The sequence below is a fragment of the Pteropus vampyrus genome, unplaced genomic scaffold (assembly GCF_000151845.1).
Source record: "Pteropus vampyrus isolate Shadow unplaced genomic scaffold, Pvam_2.0 Scaffold52, whole genome shotgun sequence".
Classification (NCBI taxonomy): Eukaryota; Metazoa; Chordata; class Mammalia; order Chiroptera; family Pteropodidae; genus Pteropus; species Pteropus vampyrus.
In genome coordinates, this window is record NW_011888833.1 from 1,360,532 (window position 1) to 1,380,290 (window position 19,759).

Genomic DNA, 19,759 nt, shown 5'->3' on the forward strand with positions numbered 1-19,759 from the left:
ATAAAATAAAATAAAATAAAATAAAATAGAAGCAAAACCGAACACAGAACCTTCCCTGCTCCTCTACTGAGCTGGGGTCCTTTTTTCTTTTCCTGAACGAAATTCTGAACATTTATCTACAGTCTCCACCTTCATCTTCCTTAGCTGCTTGTAACCAGATTTCTGCCTTCAGATTTTCTGTTCAAACCAACTTCAAAGCTACCAGTGACCTCCTCGGCACAAAATCTGCAGCCTGTTCTCCTCAGTAACGCGCCACCTCGGCCCCTGTGGCACAGACAGCTCTGACTGGCCACCTCCTGTCCAGGAATCTGTCCCTCCCTGGGCTTCCCCAACATGCCTCCTTCCTCGCTGGTCCCACCTTCTCTGGCTGTGTCCTCCCCGCGCCCGACCCAGACGGGCCAGCCCTGCAGAATCCATCCACACCCAGCTTCCCGTCTCATCCTGTCTGCGCCTCCCGAGCTGTCAGTCATGGCTCTAAATGTCACTTATTCTCCGCGGCTGCCCTTGTTAGTGTCAGTCCAGTATTTCTGTCAATCTGCTGGATGTGTTTATATGAGGGCTTTTCTGCAAACCCAACATGACCAGAGACCACCCCCCCAAACCCAACCCTCCTCCTCCTAGACCCACAGCTTTGCAAGTGGCACCGTCACCCTTCAGTCACCCCACCCTCTCAGGTGTCCTGACCTGTCAGTCTGACTCTGGCCATCCCCACTGCTGACCCCAATTGCAGGCTCCCACTGATGCCCTCTTTCCAACAGCCGCCTGTTACAGACACCAGAGAACCTTGTGACACCACGGAAAGCAACAGGAATTGTCGACATGTGACCCGTCTGCCGCCTTGAGGAAGACAATGCCAGGCTGTTTACGGACCTTCCCAGAAGATAGCGCGTCCACGGTACAGGTACGGGAAGCGTGTCCCATTGTCGAGGGTCCCACAAGAAGTCAGCAGGAGCCTGGAAGCGATGCTTGCTTGCTTTGTACTGCGTCTTCCTTGTCATCTTCCCAAGTGACACCGGAGTCGTGACAGAATGTTACCTCTGACCTACCGTTTCTGCTCAGCCGAAAGCAATAAAAGGTAGGAAAACACCCTCCCTCCCCTTCCCCCCACTCACGCCCCATCCTGTTCCCATCCTGGATCGCTAAGCCAGGGTGCCCAGGGTTAGGCAGAGAGCAGGCGCGACGAGGCGACTTACAGGAAGCCCACAGCTCTACATTTTACAGAAAAACAGCAGAGCGGCAGAACCTGTGAGCTGCCTTCCACCTGTGAGTATTCGGAAATCTCCATCTCACAGGACAGGGAAAAATGATCAGAGCAACGTCCGGCCAGCGGGAAGCAGTCCCGATTCTGCAAAACCGAGGTCTCTAGCACTCACTCTCTGCACTCCAAACGACTCTGCTCACCATTCTCAGATTAATTTTTCTCGAATACACTTCCAATTATTCACCGCTTAGGAGCCATAAATGGTTCCATATGTTCTATAGAATAAAGGAACAGAATCCCAGTTCCTGAGACCCCCAAAGTGGTCAAATCATTTAGTTCGATCCCTCTTAACTTCATAATAAAAACCCAATTCCAGTGAGGTAAACTGACTTCCCCATAGTTCAAAGTATCCTTTCTTTATTAAATGTCTTGCATGAGCTAGACGTGCTGGCATGGGGCACTTAAAAACCGTTAGGGGACAACGTGATTTTTAACAGTGTTGCCCACGTTTCTGAGTCAAAACAGATAAACTAGATGTCGCTTACGCAATCAAAAAAATATTTTCACTTACAGGCAGTGAATAGTACTCAGAAGGGCCATGTTCTCCTTTGTGAAGGAAGTAGACAGAGAAAGGGGAAGAAAGAACGGACTGTGTGGAAATAATGGGAAACATTCACAGCAAGATTCAGTGAAAACGATTTTTTTTCTTTATAAAGAATAATGTAAGTGACATAATTATAGATGCCAGGGAAACAGATATTTAAATTCATCGGTAGGTGTGACTTCCCCATTTCCAGAGAAAATCAGAAGCTTATTTTGGTTTTTGTTCTCACTCTTGACTTGTCCCACCCACCTAAGTAGGATTGAGATATCTGACAGAGTCAAACCCTAGTACAATGGGAATTAGACTCCAGCAAAATAAGAAGCTGTGTGAAGTCCTTTATTCTGCAGAATCAAACGTTCCCATTTTTCCCTACAGACATTAGAAAGGCACAGAAATAAAGTCAGATCCTACTCTCCGTTTCTATTTCGAGCGGAGGTTTGAAATGCCATCGGCTTAGATTAACGTGGTATGTATTAGTCACCTGGCATAAATGTGTTTCATTTAAAGGGAACGCAACTGAATGCATTTTTTAAAATGCTAACGTGCTCAGGGCACCGCACCCCTTTTAGATAAAGAAATCGAAACATGACTTTCCTTGCCTGTACTTTATAAATATCCAAACCACCACAAGCTTACAGCCCAAAAGTAAGAGACACCCATGAAAATCGACTGATCGGCTACCAGAACTGCCTGTCGGAAGGTTCTAGAGTTTTGTTTCTTATTTTAATACTTAAAATAAGTAAGGAGGTGTTCTTTTCATTATTGAATTGGATTTGGTAAGGTATTTCCCATACATGAGAGAGGGGACTGTACAACTTTGGGAATGGAATGGATGTCACCTCCTGGCTTAGACATCATCACTCTCATTTCCTTCCCCTGTGGCGGGCACGGTTAATGCGTCGTGGCCATTTTTCCGACTGAGCTTTGAAATCCTTCTCCACATAGGACTTTAAACACATGGCCAGTGGAAGGAGATGGCCACGGAAACGGGATTGTTATTGTGCAAGGCCCTGTTCCAAGCACTCTGCATTTACGAATTCCAGGCAACGTTCCCATCAATCCCATAGTGTTTCGTGGGGTTTTTTGTACTTTATTTACTATTATTATTATTATTGTTATCATCATCATTATTATTATTACTTTACAATGAGGAAGCAGGGGCACAGAGCGATTAGTGAGTACCTTGTCCAGAGTCACAGAGCTGGTAAGTGGCAGGAGGCAGGACGGGAACCCGGGAGGCCTACCCCCAGAGACCACGTCCTTCGCCGCGACGATACGTCATCTCTTAAGACGTGAAAGCCAATACGGAGAGAAGACGGGATTTTTAACCTTCTTTTAGAGAGAATTTCTAACACGCGGAAAGGCGAAGTAAATAGCGTGATGAACTCTCCAAGTTCCGCCACCCGGCTCATCTTTCGCCATGTTTTTTTCCTCATGGTTTTTGTTTCGTTTCTTTGCTGGATGATGTTACAGCAAATTCGGGACAGTGTCATCACCTAAAACCGGTGTCGAATAATTAGGTCCAAAAATGTGACACGTTAGCGCCGAGCCAGCCAGGGAGGGCCCGAGGGTCGCGGGTCCTGCGGCTTTTCTCCAGCCCCACCCCCAGGAGGATGGGACGCCTCCTCCATGACGTCCGCCACGCTGTCTTCAACCACGGCCACGGTCAGAGCTCCCTGCGCGGCTGTGTTTGCTGGATTCCAACTTCACGGGGGCGAGGATCGCACTGTCCTGGTCACAAGCGCCGTAGCCCTGAGCTCGGTGCTCACCCACTGACAGCAGAGCGGGCGGGGAGGCAGAATGGCCAACCCGATCCGCGTGAACCAAGACAGCCGAGAAAAAGCGAAGCGGTTCGACTATTTGATGATTTTTACTGTAGACATACGACCCCCACATTTCAGTTTATCTTGCTTACAACCATCAATGGGCCACTTTCTTAAAAAGAAAATGAAACACGTTTACACTCTAATCTCACCTCTGGGTGGGCCTGACCGTTGTCTGAGTGTTCCAAAGAGGATATACGAAGATGTCAGTAACGCTGAATCTCAAATAGGCAAAAGCTTCTCCGAAATCTGACCTCACAGGTCTCTTCCAGCTCCTTTTTCCATGAATAAAAAATGACTCCCTCTTTGCCAATGGAACGTGAGATAGGATAAGGGCTGTTTAAGTCAGTTATTAATAATACTTCTTGTCAACTCTCATCTAATGTAGAATGCACGTCGGATATAGACAATCAAATGTGTAATGTATGCAAATGTATTTTGTAGTATTCATGAGCATAAACTCTGGAGTTAATACTGCAAAAACTTTCATATTAACCCTCATTTTCATTGATTAACCTTCCAAAAAGGTTAATCCAGTTCAGATTCTCCTCAGAACCCAAATCCTGTTCAATAATGAAAAGGACATCTACTTATTTATTTTAAGTATTAAAAAAAGAAACAAAACTCTAGAATTGAATGAGAATATCTAATCTCTCCAAGTAAATATATTTAATTTTGGAAACTTTAAAATGCTTTCATGAAAAACCTCAACAGTAGGCTTATAGCCTAATTCTTTTAAAATGACTAATTATATGCAAGGAGATACATAGGTTATTAGACATCTACGAGGCTATTAGGTCAGTGCACACGACGATTTATCTCTGAATATAATGACATTTTAAATGACCTAGCATCCTCTCTGCTCTTTGAGTTGTATAAATTATCTATAGATAATTTGAGTTGTATAAATTATCTACAGCACAGTCAATAGAAGCAACATTTTAGAGATTCTAGAAAATTGTGAAATGACGAATCTCCCCAGCTCTCAAAACCTGCCAAAGTTCTGATAACGTGAAAATGTGGTCCCCAGTACAAAACATTCAGACAGATGCCCAAGTCACTCTCCAGGTCTCTCTCGTTTCATGCTCTTACCGGAGAAAACGTTTCTACTGGGACAGAATGTCTCTTGACATTCTACTACAGCAAAGGCCACGCTGGGTGACGTGAGGGACACCAAAATTATGGAGACACAGCCGTTATCCTCAAGAGTTTACAACCCACAGGGGAGACAGGACAGAGAAATAAGTAACTGCGGGGAGATGCCACGTGATAACCCGCAAAAATGACACAGGCCAGGGGCTGCAGGAATTTCCAGAAGAAAAGATCATTTGGGGCTCCCAGCCAAAGGGAGGCTTTTTAGAGGAAGCGACACTTGAATTGCACCTGAAAATGACATCATCACTTGGAGGGAGGGAAGAACATTGCAGGGATGAATGGGTCACACCAAGACCCAAAGGCGGGAAAGCACAAAGCCCTCAGAGGGGGCTGGGCAGAGGTCGCAGGGACCTGGAACGCCCAGTGAGGACTTAAAGCAAAGACAGGGACCCCACGGAGCAATCAAAACAGGGTCAAGGGGGAAATTATGTGGGGTCGAGTGCCTTATGGGTTAAGCAGTGAAGATGTACGGGGAATGATGCAGGTGAGAGGTACTGCAGATGTGAACTAAGATGATGAGGAGAGGAAAAAGTGTCCCATCCCTCCCTCCCCCGTTATCCCAACCTGAGCCAGCTGCTGGATAAAGGTGAGAAAGAAAGAACCGATCGGATCTGGTCACCGAAAACAAAGGAAAGCAGAAACCAGGTGAAGATAACGCTGATTCTAAAACGTCCAGCCTCAGTGGCCGGGAGATCATAGACATGAAAAGACAGAGCGACTTTGAGAGGAGGCGCTGGTTTGGCGAATATAATGAGAAATTCATTAGGGACAGGATGGGACTGGAAATGCGGATTCGGTGTCGTGTCCGAAGTGCTGAGAGCCGAAAGGGAGGGCTGAAGAACGGGACCAGGCGCGCTCTGAGACGAAGCTCGGGGAGCTCGGGCACGTGGCCGTCGGTGGGGTTCAGGGGACAGTGTCCCTGTGAATGGTGGGGCTGTGCCTGAAATGGCAGCCCCTTATGTTCAGGCGCTTTCTGGGTGCTCCAATGGCTCCCCGCCTGGAGCCTACCTCTGCCTCCCCAGACACTGCCCAGCGCACGAGCCCACTGAGCAACCCCGATAACCCTCGTCAGAAATCAGACCCCCTGCCCCGCCCCCGACGCAGGAACTTCCTTCCGACTCTGAATCGTTTTTAAAGCTGTGGGCACGGGGATCCTTGCATCGTGGTTATCGGTACAAACGTCGGCCTCTCTGTGCACCTCCTCAACTACACCCCTGCTTCCCCAAACATTCTACTCCTTTGTGCGCCCAGGAGAAATAAGAGAGAGAGAGAGAGAAACCTTCATTTTTCATTTAGATTCTCTTTTCGAATTCTTCGTTTCGTGATTTCTAGTCTTAGCTCGCCTCACAGAGAAAACAAGACGGTATTTAAAATGAGAGGAGGAGGAGGAGAAATCGGCTGCGAACATCACCTTCTTCCTATTCTTTCCTGATATTTCGTTCCTCGAGTCCCCGGCGGGTTAGGTGCTATTCAGAACACACGATGAGATGTGATCGTCTCCATAAATTATTCTATCCTTGGGTGATATGATGTGTTTTCATTAATGATTAGTTCACGAAACCTTAGGTCTTCCTATTTCCCACCCCCCAAAGGTTTTACCTTTAAATTACACCCATCTGCCCACTGGGAAAATCCAGTCTACACCCAGCTGCTGCTAAACTTGACAGTTAGGTACACGTTAGTCCATGTATGTTACCAACGCTAAATTCTAGAATAACTGTTTTTCTGTATGTTTCTATTGCCTCATGCACGTAGTGGAGATTCTTTTTCCTTCTCTAAAAACTATAAAACATAAATTATGACCTACCAACTGGGTCGGGCCCGCTGAAATATCATGATTTTAAGTTTAAACTTAAGTTTTAAGATAGAGAACTACTTTTTTTTTTCCTGCTCAATTTAAATCTCAAAGCTCTGGGTCACTAACTGGCTCATTCTAAGTTTTATTGGAGATTCTCCGTGGGCCAAGCTCGCAATCTGCACACGGTGCACCTGTGAAGGCGGGAAGGGAGGCGCCGTCCCCTGAAGAATGACAATGACATGGGTTCTGTGTTAACGCGGAGGAACGGGGCTACCAGCCAGGAGGCACGGGGAGGCGGCCCGAACCCACCGCTGAGGACGCTCACACACCTGCGGCTCCCTGACGGATGACCCCGTGAGGGCTGGGGACAGCGGGCTTCGGCCAGAGGGGCCTCCTGAGGCAACTCAGACTCTTAAGATTTGCTTCGCTAAGAGGAAGAAAAGGCTTCTGACCATGGCTGTGTCTTCACCCCATGCGGCAGCCTTAAACACCAACCAGGACCCCGGTCGGTCACTCCATCCAATCTCAGTTTGCTCAGCTACTGAACGAAGGGAAAAAGGGAGAGAGGGACACCTGACGTGTGAAGCCTCTGCCCACGCGGTCACACGGATGGCCCAGAGCCTGGGCCCAGGATGGAGGGCAGAGGGCAGAACCCGCATGGAACAGTGAGACCCACGTCGGGGCGTCCCGGGCACCCCCTCTCTGCACCCGTCATCACTCCCCGCTCAGAACCCAGAAAACCCGCACTGGAAGTCTGCGGCTGAGCCCAAGAGACACAACGTCACGGCGTCCCAACTACATCACGCCACGGTCACTGTGGGCACCGTTCAGCCTGCTTGTAGGCACGTGAGCGTCTAAAAACATGAGCTGCGTGTTAACAAATTGTTCCTCATCACCGTCACGGTCTAGACCTTGAGACGTTTACCGTGCCACCATGTAATCCCCTCATTAGAGTGGGATCCCTAAATGAAGCCCATGGGACAGTAACGTCTGGAGAAAGACCAACATTCCAGGAAAAGAAGAGCCAACTCTGATGTCGCGTTAGCTGCTTCTCTGAGCGGCGCCAGCAAAACCTCTGCTCCCAGGACTCGACTGAAGGGCTCTCTGCTCTTTCAAGAGCATCACATTTTACTTAGTCTTTGTCAGCAAAGCATCACCTCTCCAGGAAAGAACAGAAACAAACTGTTCTTGGCATTAACTCCGATAACGAGTACAAACATAATGGTCAATGGCTCTGAGATCTCGATTCGCATGGGTGTGAAGTTTTTCTGTGGTCTGCTGCTGACGTACACATTTTACATATAATTCAAAATAAATTTATTTTGAATTACAAACAATTCAAAATAAATTCTAATATACTGTTTTTTTAAAAAACAGAACATTCTGAATAGAGTTAAATATTGCTTTCAGTATGAAGTCTTTGAACTAGGAGTTATTTTCTCTGGCACATGACCCCTGGGTGCTCAGGGGGTCCCTATCCTAGTATCCTTTGAAGCAGAGGCGATTAGAAAGGCCCTGAGCACACCTGGAATTATTCTGTCCACACCTGTCAGCTTTCCTTCAGCAAAAGCTGCTGCCATGGGAACGTGGCTCAGCTCACCTTGAGCTTGATTTTTTTTAAGGAATCAAAACCTTAACCTTTTCCTTGGAAAGGTACATACCATATGAGATATTTTTTCCTTTGTGCTCCCTCTGAAAGAGAAATATACCACTGGGAGTTTTACTACTAAAAATGATCGCCAAGCGTTGCTCCTATATTGAAAAACCTTCAGACTGTTAATATGCACATGAGTATTTAAAAAGAGGAGTTACGCATTTGCAAACAGTTCTTTACGATATCACATTTCAGATTCTGAGACCCCCTCCTGTGCCACGACGTAATCCCCAGGTCCAACGGCACTCCTAAGGGAATCCGATGTGGAGTAGGGCTGAGCCACAGGGCCTTCGCGAAACCAGTGAGCACAGAACGCCTTAGAAACCGCTCACAAACACACCAAGATGAAGGGAGATGCAACGCATTACTTTTAGGAATAACTACGTAGAGCGAAAGTGAGAACTGTAAAGGTATAAATGTTCCACATACCGTCTCTAAAAACCCTAGAAAGGATGGAGAAAGAAGAACCGTGGGGAAAGGAAATTAAACAAAATAATATAAACTCAATGTCATTCGCAAACACTTTTCCCTCATCCCGTCCCCCCCTCCCCATGATCCCGACCCGATTCGGCTGCCGTGGTCCCTTCAAGACGTCCCTCCACATGACAACTCCTTAGGCTTCCCTGGTCCCTGGGGGATTCTTGCTAACCAACATCTGAGAGTCATGGCTTCAGATCCCATAACAGTGACCTTGAAGTTGACGAGGCTGAGACCGGGTGAGGTCATCAAAGGCTCGGCCAAATGAGGCAGCCTCGGGGTCTTCCTTACGGACACTGGCTGCTGTGACTTACTCTGAGGCTATGACTTCATACTTTCAAATGCAGCGCACAACATCAGTCTCAGGATCCGGTCCGGGACTGCGCCCGGCTCGGCTAATGGGGACCTTCCTGGGCACAGACTTGAAGCTCAGCTGTGCATCTCATTCTTTAACATCGTTGAGTTCACACTCAGAAATCCATTCAGATGTTCTACTAACGTGAAGGCAGGTAATCCCGGGTGACCACAATGACCTTTCCGCGAATACTCAATATCTAATGTGTTTTATGATAGCACGTGGTGACCCCCCCCTTTTTGGGGGGATCTTTGAGTTCTGACTTATTATCCACGAAGCAAAGGGCTCCTGAAATCAGCCCCTGGATAATTCATTTTCTAGATTTAAGAGTAATTTAGAAGTCCTTCTTCCGACACATTAATGCCCCTGAACTGAGCCAATGACAGTGCCAAATAGGCTACTTCCCTTCAGTCGGTTATTTTTAAAAACCTCGATAATGGCAGGTCCAGGTAGTGAACCCACACTCCTCGCCTATGACACAGAGACAACGGAGCACTGTGCCACCGCGTCTGGGTGGGCCCTCCCGCCTCAACCGCCCCGCCCGCCGCCACGCTTACGGTTGGCCAGTCGACTGGGCTCGGGCTGCGTGCTGTCCGCCGACGCGGTGCTGGGGACGGAGGACACGCTGGAGCTCCGCACGAAGCCGAACGCCGCCAGCTTGGCCGCCGGGAGACGCGAGTATCCGGGGGGCCGGAGCCCTGACTTCGGGAGGCTGGATTTTGCAGCGTTGGGAGCGGAAGCTTTCTTTAAATCTGCTAAAACGAACCCAAAACAAACAGACAAGAAGAAAACAAAAAAACTCAGTTGACGGCAAGGTAGAGAACACATGGGGTGTGAGAATGAATCCAGCTCCATCCTAAAGAGACCACACGCGATCGTTCACAAACACTTCTTGACCGGCGGAAGGCCCCCGCGGGGTGGGGAGGGGCTTCGGAGACGTCCAAGAGAAGGGGCAGCAGGCGGGCGGGATGAGGACAGACAATGAGCCCTACTGCAGGGTCATAGAGACAGGTACAGAGCGCAGAGGAGGCTGAAAGGATGAGGACACTGACTGTTGCAAGTTACCCCAGAAGTGTGAAATGGAGGTACACCGTAACACCCTAGATACAGGGGACAAACGAACCCCCCTGGCAACATTCATTAGCGATTATAACCAGCACGTAGCAAGTCACAGAGACAGGTACACAGAATAACTAAGCTTCCGGTTGCAGGAACGAGGCGGTACGAGTGTAGACGGTGGCGCTGGCCAGGCAGAAACCGAGGCTCTACCAATTACTAGCTGTGTAACCTCGGGCACTTGGCCTGACACTCAGAACCACAGTGTCCTCTCCCAAAGGAACAGGGATGACAAAATCGACCTTGCAGGAGCAGTACAAGTATTCCTGCTCGTAACGCAACTCGAGAGATACCCAAATTAATGTTAGGGTTCTTTTCTCCTTTTCTACGACCTGTTTCTATGATAGTGCAAACTTCAAAATTAGTTCCCAGATACATACAAATCCAGCTATTGAGAAAATAAAGCACCATCATGCTATAAATCCATCGTCTCGGCACCACCGCATCTGAGCCAGGCTCCGTTCGTAGGCACTGCAGAGATCATTACGATGCTACAAGAAGCCTCGCAATACCAGACGGAGCCAGAACAGTATTAGCACACAAATGCTCTTCCATATAAAATGTAAAAGGAAAAAGGGCCAAGTGTCATAGTATTCTGCATCATTGTCCTCATCAAGCCATTTCGCAACTTCTCCCTGCAGCCAAGTTCTTGCATACAGATCTTTCAGGGGCATTCTTGTGCTGTAGTTGGTCAACTCTTTAATCTAGTGAAAGATGAATCAGGCTGCAGATTAACCAATTTTTAATGGCTCATTTGTAAAAACAAAAAAAAATCAATATCTAAAAATCAATGAAGAAACTAGATATTAGAAAGTATCTATGGGTGGAAATATACAGAGAACCAGTAGATGCCAGGCTAGGTCAAAGGTGCCTCTTCCTCCACCAGCGGCTCCCTGTAAGAGTGAGGCCATGGACGGCTACGTGTACAGGTGAAGGTGGAATCTTCACATCTGCGCTCTCCTGACTCCTGGGTCAGGTCTAGAAGCGCGAGGAATCAGGTGAGTGCAGAGGGGAGAGAGAACGCGAATATTCCCAGCTCAGGACGGTCCTAATGGTCGGGAAAAATGCTCGAGTATGTCAAAGAAGAAACAATCCCTGTTTAATAAGAGGTAAGGACCCCTTCGCATTAATAATTAAATGCCATGTCCAATGCCTTTAAATTGTTCTCCTATCGTTTTGCTTCGATGATATCCCCAGAACGATGGAAGTGTCCCCATATATCAGATATCATTTTCATAGTAAGTTTACACCAAATCGATTTTGAATGATGCCAGTAAAAGAGTTGCTAAAAATGAGACATATTTTCAACAATAAGTATACACTAACCCCATGACATTTTGATACTATTTTCAGTTATATATAACCTCCTTCCTAACCAAGTTAGTCAATAATTGACTTAAGATTATACAAGATCAAGTGAGATGAATATAAAAAAAATTTTTTTATGAAAATAAACCCATATTTGGGAATGAAGGCAAAGTCAGAATTCCAACAGAGCACCTTGACATGTAGTAAACATTCATTTAATATTTATTTCAGAATGAAAACTCAATTTATTAAAACATCACGTAAGGTAATGAAGCCATTGAACACGTTCAAAGAAAAACCCTATTCCGCCCTACCTTATATTCGGTTATTGTTCATCTCATTGGCAGAAAGGTAGTCGTGGGACACATAAAGGATCCCAGGTACACAGGAAGGAGATCTCTAAATTACTCTCTAGTTTTCACATCTCCTTAGTCCAGCTCTTCCTTTTAAGGAAGGCAAACACTCTGTGTGTGTGAAGGGATGGAGTCTACTAGTGGGAGCATGCCTTGTCCCAACTCTCTGTGTATGTAATTTTTCTAAATTTAGTGTAACCTCTACTATCCATCGAGGTTCCATACAATGATTTCTCCTTCTATCAAAGAAATTTCACAAATACTATACATACTCTCAGAGTTCAGAGGAGGCGGTCTTAATATATTCATACCACCAGTGCCTAACTGAATATGCCTTAATTTAATTTTAGTTTCTCATAAAAGGGATTTAATTATAAAATATGCAGTTCTTGCTATTTTTCAAACAAGTCCAGCATGCCAAAGGAAAACATTTTCCGAGTATTTCATGTCCTTGGACTGTTCAAGAATACACTCTTCGATGGGATTAATGTAGCAAGGTGCATGGTAAGCCCCCAATAAACAAATGACAAAACTGACATTATAAGAAACCAAGGTGCACATAAGGGAGATGACTTCCACCACAGTGGCACAAGGGGCTCCATGGGTGCTTCTCCCAGCCAAAAGACCGTAACAGGTGAAAGTTATTTTTTAAAAAACAGCAATCCTGTAAAGTCTCTGGAAACTTTATTAGCATACAACTAATAAAGAAACATTAATATAAGAAACTCTATTAAATCTCAATAGAAACAGAGAGTGGATGGGACCTGAGCCACAACCCACTCCCTCCCCACTCTGCACCCTGTCCGTCTCGGCATGTTGAAGGCTCTATGTGGGTGGGGCACCACTAAATGCAATGACAAACAACAGGTGTATCAGGCAGAGAGAAGAGAAAGGAGCAGAAAGAAATATTTGAAGGAAAAATGCTGAAGTTTTCTAAAATTCATTAAAAACATTAATAGATACATCCAAGATGCTCGATGAAATCCAAATAAGATACATGCGAAGAAACCCACACCCAGACACATCATGGTAAAAATCTTGAGAGCCCAAGACAAAGAAAATCTTGAAAGCAGGAAGAGAAAAATGACTATGGACAAGTGAATAGCAATAGACGAACAGCTGACTTCGTAGCAGAAACAATGCAGGCCAAAGGGTAATGGGGTGACATATTCAAAGTGCCGAGAGACTAAAACTGTCAGCGTAGAATCTCGCATCCAGCAAAACTATCTTCTAAAAATCTACCCCAAATAAATTCCCAAATAAACGAAAAGAGATTCGACTTACGAGAAATATTAAAGAAAGTCCTTCAGACCGAAAGCAAGTGATCTCAGATGATTTGAACACACACACACACACACACACACACACACACACGAAGAACACTGGTAAAGGTAATTATGTAATTATAAAAGACAATATAAATACATATTTATTCTCTTCTCATAGTTGACTGAAATGCAATTGTATAAAACAAAAGATATATAATTGCATTATTGGGCCTATAACATATAGCATTATAATATATTTAACAATAACCACACATAGGAAGTGGGTGGGAGCAAAGCTGTATGGGAGGAAGGAAATGACATCATATGGTAACTTGATTACATAGGGAAAAAAATGAAGAAAACCAAAAATGGGAAATAAGAAAGTTAATAAAACAAGCTGTAAAAATATATAGTTGCTCTCTTTTAGTCTCTATTTCATTAAAACACATAAAATCATATGAAGTAATAACTAAAAATATGTATTACTAGGTTTGAGCAAAGATCTAATACACAAGAAGAATAGCACGAAAAAAGGAAATAAAGCTACGTAGTAGTAACGTTTCTATAGCTCAGTGAAAATAGTATAAATATCAAGATTCTGATAAGTTAAGATGTATCTGGTAAGCCCTAGAGCAATCAAAAAGGAAATAACTCAAAAAAAATATAGCTTGAAAATCACTAACGGAATTAAAATGCTACACCAGAAAATATTCACTCAATGCAAAAGAAAGCAGTAACAAAAAAGAAAGACAGAAAACAAAAAGTAAAAGGACACATGTAAATCCAACACCATCAATAATGATGTTAAATGCGCATGTATTAAGCAGCCAATCACAAGGTGGCGATTGTCAGAAGGGATGAAAAACAAGATCAAAATATCTAGCGTCTGCAGGAGAGGCACTTTAGATTCAAATAGACAATTAGTTTGAAAGCAGAAGGACGGGAAAAGAAGCCACCAGAGAGCTGGAGTTGCTGTACTTACATCAGACAGAATACGAGAAAACAAGAAAGAGATGGAGCGGGATATTTTTATCATGATAAGAATGTCAATCTATCAGGCAGACACAGCATTTACAGCTGCAGCTACACTTCATGACGGAGCCCCAAGAGACATAAAGCAAAAAATGACAGAGTCGATGGGAGAAAGAAACAATTCGAAATAATAGCTGGAGACTTTAATACCCCCGCGTTCAGTAATGGAACAGCTAGTCGTAAAATCAACAAGGAAAGAGAAGATTCGAATACCATAAACCAGCTAGACCTAACGGACACGTATGTAACACACTCCGTCCAACAGCGGCGGAATACATATGCTTCCCAAGCACACGCAGAACATTCTCCAGGATACACTAAACGGTAGGCAATAAAACAGCATCGATAAATTTAAAAGGACCGAAATGGTACAAGTCCGTTCTGTGACTGTAATGGAATGAAAACTAGAAGTCAGTAACGGGAAGAAATTCGGGAAGTTCACGAACATGTGTCGATTAAGAGACACACGACTAAATAAACAATGGGTCAAAGAAGAAATCACAGGGTAATGAGAAAATGCTGAAGGTGGATGAAAAGGAAGCTATGGCACACCAGAACTTACAGGAAGCAACTAAATCAGTCCTTAGAAGGAAAGTTCTATCTGTAAACGGCCACGTGAACAAAGACAGATGTCAAGTTGACGAAGCAAGCTTCAGCGAAAACACTGAAGAGCAAACGAAACCCAAACCAAGCGGAAGGGAGGCATGAGAAAGGTCAGAGGTGAAATGAGTGAAACAGAATAGGAAACAAAAAAAGAAAAAAGAAAAAGAAAAATCAGTGAAATCAAAAGTCGGTTCTTGGAAGGTCAACAAAGTTGACGAAACTTTAGCTAAACTAACCCAGAAACAGATTGTTAAGTGAGGGCTGAGGGAGGGAACATCACCTCCGATCTTGCAGAAGTAAAGGGAATTATAAAGAAATATCATGAGCGACTGTATCTCTCAGCGCATGAGATGACCTAGTGGAATGGACACCTTCTGGAAGGACACAAACCATGAAGATTGACTCAAGAAGAAAGAGAAAATCTGACTATTCTTATAACCAAGAGATTGAATTACTAATCCAAAAACTTCCTGCAAAGACAGGCACAGCCCCAAATGTCACTAGCGAATTCTATCAAGCATTTAAAGAACGTATACCGATTCTTCACAAATTATTCCAAAAAGAGAGAGAGAGAGAGAATATTTCCAAACTCATTCTATGAGGCCAGTATTACCTTGATACCAAAACCAGACAAAAATATGAAAAAAAAGAAAATTACAGACCAATATCTTTAGCAGGTGCAAAATTCTTGCCAAACTGAAACCAGTCACATATAAAAAGGATTACACCATGACCAAGTGAGATTTATTCCAGGAATGAAAGATTATTTAATGTGGAATCAGTCAACGTACCATACTGTATTCATAAAGAAAAAACCCGTTCATAGGCTATAGAAGTCATTTCAATAGATGCAGAAGAATCATTTGACAAATTCCAACAGCACTTCTTGATAAACACTTAACAAATTAGAAATAACAGAAAATGCTGTTGGCCTGACAAGGGCATCTAGGAAAAACCCAAAGCTAACATCATACTCAGTGGAGAAATGCTGACTGCTTCCCCAAAGGTCAGAACAAGACAAGCTGTCTGCTCTCACCGCTCCAATCCAATATTTTACGGAGGGTTCTAGCCTGGGCATCTAGGAGAGAAAATAAAATAAAAGGCATGCATATTGCAAACAAAAGCAAAACTCTATTTGTAGATGACATAACTTATACATAGAAAATCCATGAAATCTAAAAAACTATTAGAACTAATAAATGAGTTCAGTGAGGTTACAGAATATAAAGTTCAACATAAAAAAATGGATTATATCTGGACCCACTTGCAATGAATAATGCAACGAATCGATGCAATCGCATCAAAAAGAATAAAATACTGGGGGACTGCCACTGAGGGTCGGACTCCATTTTTTAATGTTTGAGTGCTGACGGGGAGCAAGGCTCAGCCCCTTCCACACTCAAGCCCCCGCCCCGCATCTGTGAAGGCCAACAGAAAGCCCAGCTTTACCTCCTCCGGCACTGGTACAAAATTCAAGCTACACGAGCCCCCGCCCACTCCCATTGTCACCCCTCACGACAATAAAAAAGCTGAGCCAGTGTCCCTCCCTTGCTCTCTCCAGCCATTTCGGACACGCTGGAGAGACCCCCACCGTGTAAGTGATAAACGCCCTCATATCCTGTTGCTTTGCACAGGGCTCCGTCAGTCTGCACTTGGGATGGCGGCCACCCCGCCTCTTCCAAGTGGCCACAGCAGTAGGTGCTGTGATCGGGATACCGAGACAGTGACCGCCATCACGGGGGTCCTCCCTGCCCTGCTTATTGACGGTCCTGCTGCCCAACCGCACACGTGCCCTGAGCTGCTCTCTCTGCTGCTCTGTGCGCACCAGGGCACCCTCCAGAGCCCTGGTCACGATTCACTCATCCACGTTGGACGTTTCAATGATTCATTGGTTTTAAGAACAGGAATATGGGCTTGCGGCAGGGCCCTCCTTGGAGCGCCTTTGGGCCGTGTTTCCTATAGCCTGGACCTACCTGTGTGTCTCAGGTGCAGGTATGCCCAGGGCGGAGCTCAGGAGAAAGACCACTTGTGCAGGGATGGAAACCCATTATACGAGACCTCAGTTTCACCTGCTCTTAAACTTGAAATGAATGACCTTCACGGTGGATTATGCAGCCTTTATGCTATCGTGCTGCTCATTAAGGCCTCCAGGCGCCAAATGACCGAGTCCGCCCAATGAAAAACTGGACAATAGTTTGCTAGGATAGATTTGGGTAACATGCTGTCCAGTTCCTATTTCAACGGGCTCTGTTTTCTTTCACTTTCAAAGGGACACAATACACCTTTACTTGGTGGCTTCCGTGGGCCACCTCACGGCCTTGCCATCACTCACGGTCTTGACCGGCTGGATCTTAGCTGGATCCAGCTTGCTCCAGGAGCGCGGGTCTATACTATATCGGCGGCATGCATCCTCCTCTGGGGACATGTGCTTGACACGCTCGTTCAGGACAAACACGAACCCGCAAAAAAGGGGTGGGCCATTGCCCTGCGCAGAGCACAAGGCCCTGCCACCTCAGTTACACCCCTAAAAATTATTGGCTCAGGTGTGGGGCACTCCATCCCGCCACTTTCAATCTGGCCCACCTTCACTGGGGTCCCCTCCAACAAAAACCTCTAGGGTCCGTCCAAATTGCCATCAACACGGGCTTCCCTCGGGGCCCACAGAGACTCTGTCACCTCAGAGGCCTGAGCAACCTCCGTCCGATGACTACAAGCTGCCCATGGGCTTCTGATGCAAGAAGCCGCCCTCCTTGGCCCTGTTCCATACAACATCAGAGTGACAACTGCTGGCCACACACTGGTCTCTCCTGGAGAGAAGCTCTCATTGGCCCTGAGCCTGGGACCCTCTGGCTCAGCTGGCAGGGCCTGCTTGCTATAGGGCGGAGCCAAATCTGGGCCCTGTGGCATACCCATCTGCAGAAGGCAGTGGCCCCCTGTGCTCAGGCCCTTGCCTGCTGTCATCGTGCTGAAGATCGCTCCCCTCCCAGACCTCTTGGCTACCCGGGGGTGGGGGCCCTTTGGGGTCAACTGAAGAGCAGCAATGAGACTTTGCTCGCAGTATAGACAGACTCATCACCACCAAACAGGACAGAGCTTGTTGGAAAGCTGCTGCTTGTCACTTCTAGCCAAGATGTCCCTGATAAAGATGGCACCCCTGGGCAACACAATGAGACAAACTTCAGAAAACCGACTAACACTAGATGTTCCTGTCATTTGTCCCATCTGCACATTCCTGTCAGTTTGTCCCATCTGCACATTTTTTACTCTCTGGGGCCATTGCCATTGGCCTGGCTGTCTGGTCTGCTCCCCGCTCAAGGTTATAGAAACAAGCAAATAAACAAAAAACACCCAAAACTCTGAGAATCTTTTCTGTCACAGATACCCAAAATACAACTCAAGGTCACACACGTGTCCACAGTGGCGACAGCCCAGACCTAGTCCGCTCTGGGACTTCCGAAGGCGGTCACCATGCTTCTCAGAACTCACAGCGCTGGGTGTGGAACCTTCCTCACCGGCCTCAGAGCACGGGGCTGGCTTACCAAGCAAGTTCAAATTCAAGAAAACGAAACACAGTGCACTCTAGCCATCAGACAAACGTCGGGGCTCCCCATCTCCCCACACCTGGAAAGCTCATGAGAAGGCCGGGTGCTCCTCACCTTTGACACCTACAGGAAAGTCAGACTGTGCAAACCTGAGTCTGGACACCCGTCCCTCCCCGCGCCCTGACCCAGAAAAACTCCACATCCACCTGCCATCCTTGCTCAAGCCATTGGCACCTGCTCAGGAAGCCAGCCTTGCTCTCCCCCAGAGACCTCAGCTATGTCAGTAACGAGGCTTTTCGCACTCTCTCGAGGTGTGTGTGACACCACCACTCCCCAGGAGGAAGGTGAAGCCAGCGTGGGTCCCCATTCGTCACCTAAGGGAGCTATGCCGTCACCAGTGAAGTTCCAATTATATGAGAACCAAAGCAGACGGGTTTGGGTTTTTGATGTTATTCATTTTACTTACACCAAGGTGTCTGAAAGTATGAGAGTCACTGCTTCTAGATCACAAAGCTACTTCGTAAAAGGCTGCTCTATAATATTTCACTTTGCTTCACTATACATCCAAATTACCGGAATATTTTCCTAATACTAAATGGGGATGGGTCCATCTATACCTTCAAGGTATAAATTTATCAGGGAATAAATGAAACAAAAAAAGCACAGAACTTATTCTCTGAAAACTACAAAACATTATTGATAAAAATGAGGGAATATAGAAACAAAAGCAAAGACATTCTGTGTCCGTGGATCAGAACACTTAATATTAAGATGGCGCTACCCCTCCAAGCGACCCACAGATGCAAAGCAATGCCTTTCAAAATCCTAGCCAGCTTCTTTGCAGACATTGACAAGTTGATCTTCGATTCATACGAAAAACAAAGAACCGTCAAAATAATCCTGAAAAACAAGAACAAAGTTAGAGGGCTCACACTTCCCAACTTGGAAACTTAGTACGAAGCTACTAAGTAATCAAGACAGTGTAGTATCAGCATAAAGACAGAGATGCAGCTCAACATAACGGAATTGAGATTCCCAGACATAAACCCAACGTTTATGGTTGATTGGATTTCAACAAAGCTGCCAAGGCCATTTAGTAGGAAAGGAACAGTGTTTTCAACAAATGATGCTGGACCTACTGGATACAGATACAGATACACACACACACGCACACACACACACACACACACACACACGCAAGGATGTTAGGCTACCATCTCACACCAGATTTAAAACGCGTAGAACTTATTCAAAGATAAGTGGATTAAAGACCTCAGTGCAGGTGTTAAAACTATAAAACCCTCAAAAAAAAAAAAACATCGCTGTAAATCTTCATGATCTCAGATTAGGCAACAATTTCTTATGTATGACCCAAAAGAATAAGCAACAAAAGAAAAAAAGGAAGAAATTGAATTCCATCAAAATTGAAGGCTTGTATGCTTCAAAGGATACTCCCAAGAAAGTACACAA

General features: G+C 45.6%; 1 protein-coding gene across 1 annotated transcript in view; it reads right to left on the reverse strand.

Annotated features, from left to right (window-relative positions):
* MTUS2 (microtubule associated scaffold protein 2) overlaps positions 1–19,759 on the reverse strand; it is a gene marked incomplete at its 5' end in the record, with an annotated part of 313,112 nt that overhangs the window by 262,675 nt on the left and 30,678 nt on the right. The window contains one exon of the mRNA XM_023530707.1: positions 9,625–9,822. Within this exon, the coding sequence (XP_023386475.1) occupies positions 9,625–9,822 (198 nt within the window). The remainder of the gene's footprint in view (positions 1–9,624; positions 9,823–19,759) is intronic.